The sequence below is a fragment of the Aplysia californica genome, unplaced genomic scaffold, assembly GCF_000002075.1.
Source record: "Aplysia californica isolate F4 #8 unplaced genomic scaffold, AplCal3.0 scaffold00129, whole genome shotgun sequence".
In the NCBI taxonomy this organism is placed as follows: domain Eukaryota; kingdom Metazoa; phylum Mollusca; class Gastropoda; order Aplysiida; family Aplysiidae; genus Aplysia; species Aplysia californica.
The window spans coordinates 776,953-778,541 of record NW_004797399.1 but is presented as its reverse complement, the minus strand read 5'-3'; the positions used below and the strand labels follow the sequence as shown (position 1 = coordinate 778,541).

The 1,589-nt window shown below is 37.9% G+C and overlaps 1 protein-coding gene across 1 annotated transcript in view; it reads right to left on the bottom strand.

The window, feature by feature from the left end:
- LOC101853308 (M-phase phosphoprotein 8) overlaps positions 1-1,589 on the bottom strand; it is a gene marked incomplete in the record, with an annotated part of 69,364 nt that overhangs the window by 66,487 nt on the left and 1,288 nt on the right. Inside the window, 1 exon segment of the mRNA XM_013081403.2 lies at positions 310-353. Coding sequence (XP_012936857.1) covers positions 310-353 — 44 coding nt within the window.

The window sequence follows — 1,589 nt, the reverse complement described above, 5'->3', positions numbered from 1 at the left end:
GAGAGAGAGAGAGAGAGAGAGAGAGAGAGAGAGAGAGAGAGAGAGCAGGTTGCAATTTCAAACAACTGCCCTTATTATTCTCTACATTGTCAATAGGAAGAGAGAGGAGGAGAGCAAATTACATAAGAATGGGCAGAAAAAAAGAAAGAGGGAGACAGAAAGCTAATGAGAGAAAATGGAATAACAAAACAGGTTGATAGATATGTTAACAACAATTAAGAAGAAAAAGTTGTGGCGCAGGACAGATAGAGAGGCTCTGGATATGTTAAACTGACTCGACTAGTGAAGGAATAAAAAAAAAATACTCACTTTGTTGAATAGCCCTTCCATTTGACTAGAAATTCAACTTTTCCCTGAAATAGAAATAAAAAGTATAAAGAAATGTTCAATATTGCCGGTTTATTTTGTATTGATATCTATACATAGGACAAAGAAAAGAACCTCAAAGCTAGTCATCTCTGTAGCAATTATATTCAAAATATAATGTCACAAGAAAAGGTTTAGATAAAGTGGTCCTGGCTGAAGATGGAGTTCAGAGAGTGCAGACACTCACCATCTCAACTGTTTTGTCAGGCTCAAGTAAGGAGGAGACAATTGAGACAATAATAGTCTCCTAGTTCAAGGCACAAGACAAGTACAAAAAAAGACATAGGACCTCCCAGTAGTGCCTTGAATCTCTATCTACTTCTGGACGGTTGAGCAATTTGGAATCAAAACGAGATATAAGATAACTGTTTTCTACTGTGTTGTAATTGTAGAGAGTACACAGAAAATAAAAGTACCTGACGCATAGAAACCTCTTGCGTCAATTGTCGTCTTTTCTACCCCTGAGTAAACTCAACTCATCCAGTTTACAGAATCCTCTACTCTAATAATAATTTTTGTTGTGACGTAAGGCAGAAACATCGGAGTAAACTAATCTACAGTTCCTTCTTTCCGCATTTACCAACAGTTCCTTCTTTCCGCATTTACCAAAGTAACATACCTCTCTCAAGCAATCATTCGCAGTTAATACGTTTCATTGTTAAAAATATCTCTCGAGCAATCATTCGCAGTTACAAACGTTCAGTGTTAAAAACATAAGTCATTAAATGTTTCATGTTGCCCTATCTAATTTCTGTTGACATCATAAAAGAGCAGTCTTGGGTGCAAAAGCAGGGTTTACTATTGCACAAAGGTATGCATTAAGGGAGTTACACACAGGTATATAAATGTTCCAAACATTGAACAATACAGGAAATGGGGAAAAGAGAAGAAATAAAGGGGAAAAGAGAAGAAATAAAGATGATATAAGTTTTTATCCCATAGATAATAACGCCTCCTTACCCAAACTTACCTTTTGTTATAAGTTACTCATTCGTATCCAACACCAAAGTTATAAGGGCCTAAAACTATGGGTGCAGACTTGCATTCAGGCAATAGGAAGAGAGGCAGAAAGAGATCAGGGAAGAAGGTGCAAGACACAGCGGGAGAGAAAGAGCAATGACGGTGCTTACAAGGGAGCGAAAGTGAAAGACTGATAGTGATAAAGGGTGCCAGGAAAGAGAGTGAATGAGTGAGCGAGAGAGAGAGAGGGGGGGAGAGGGAAG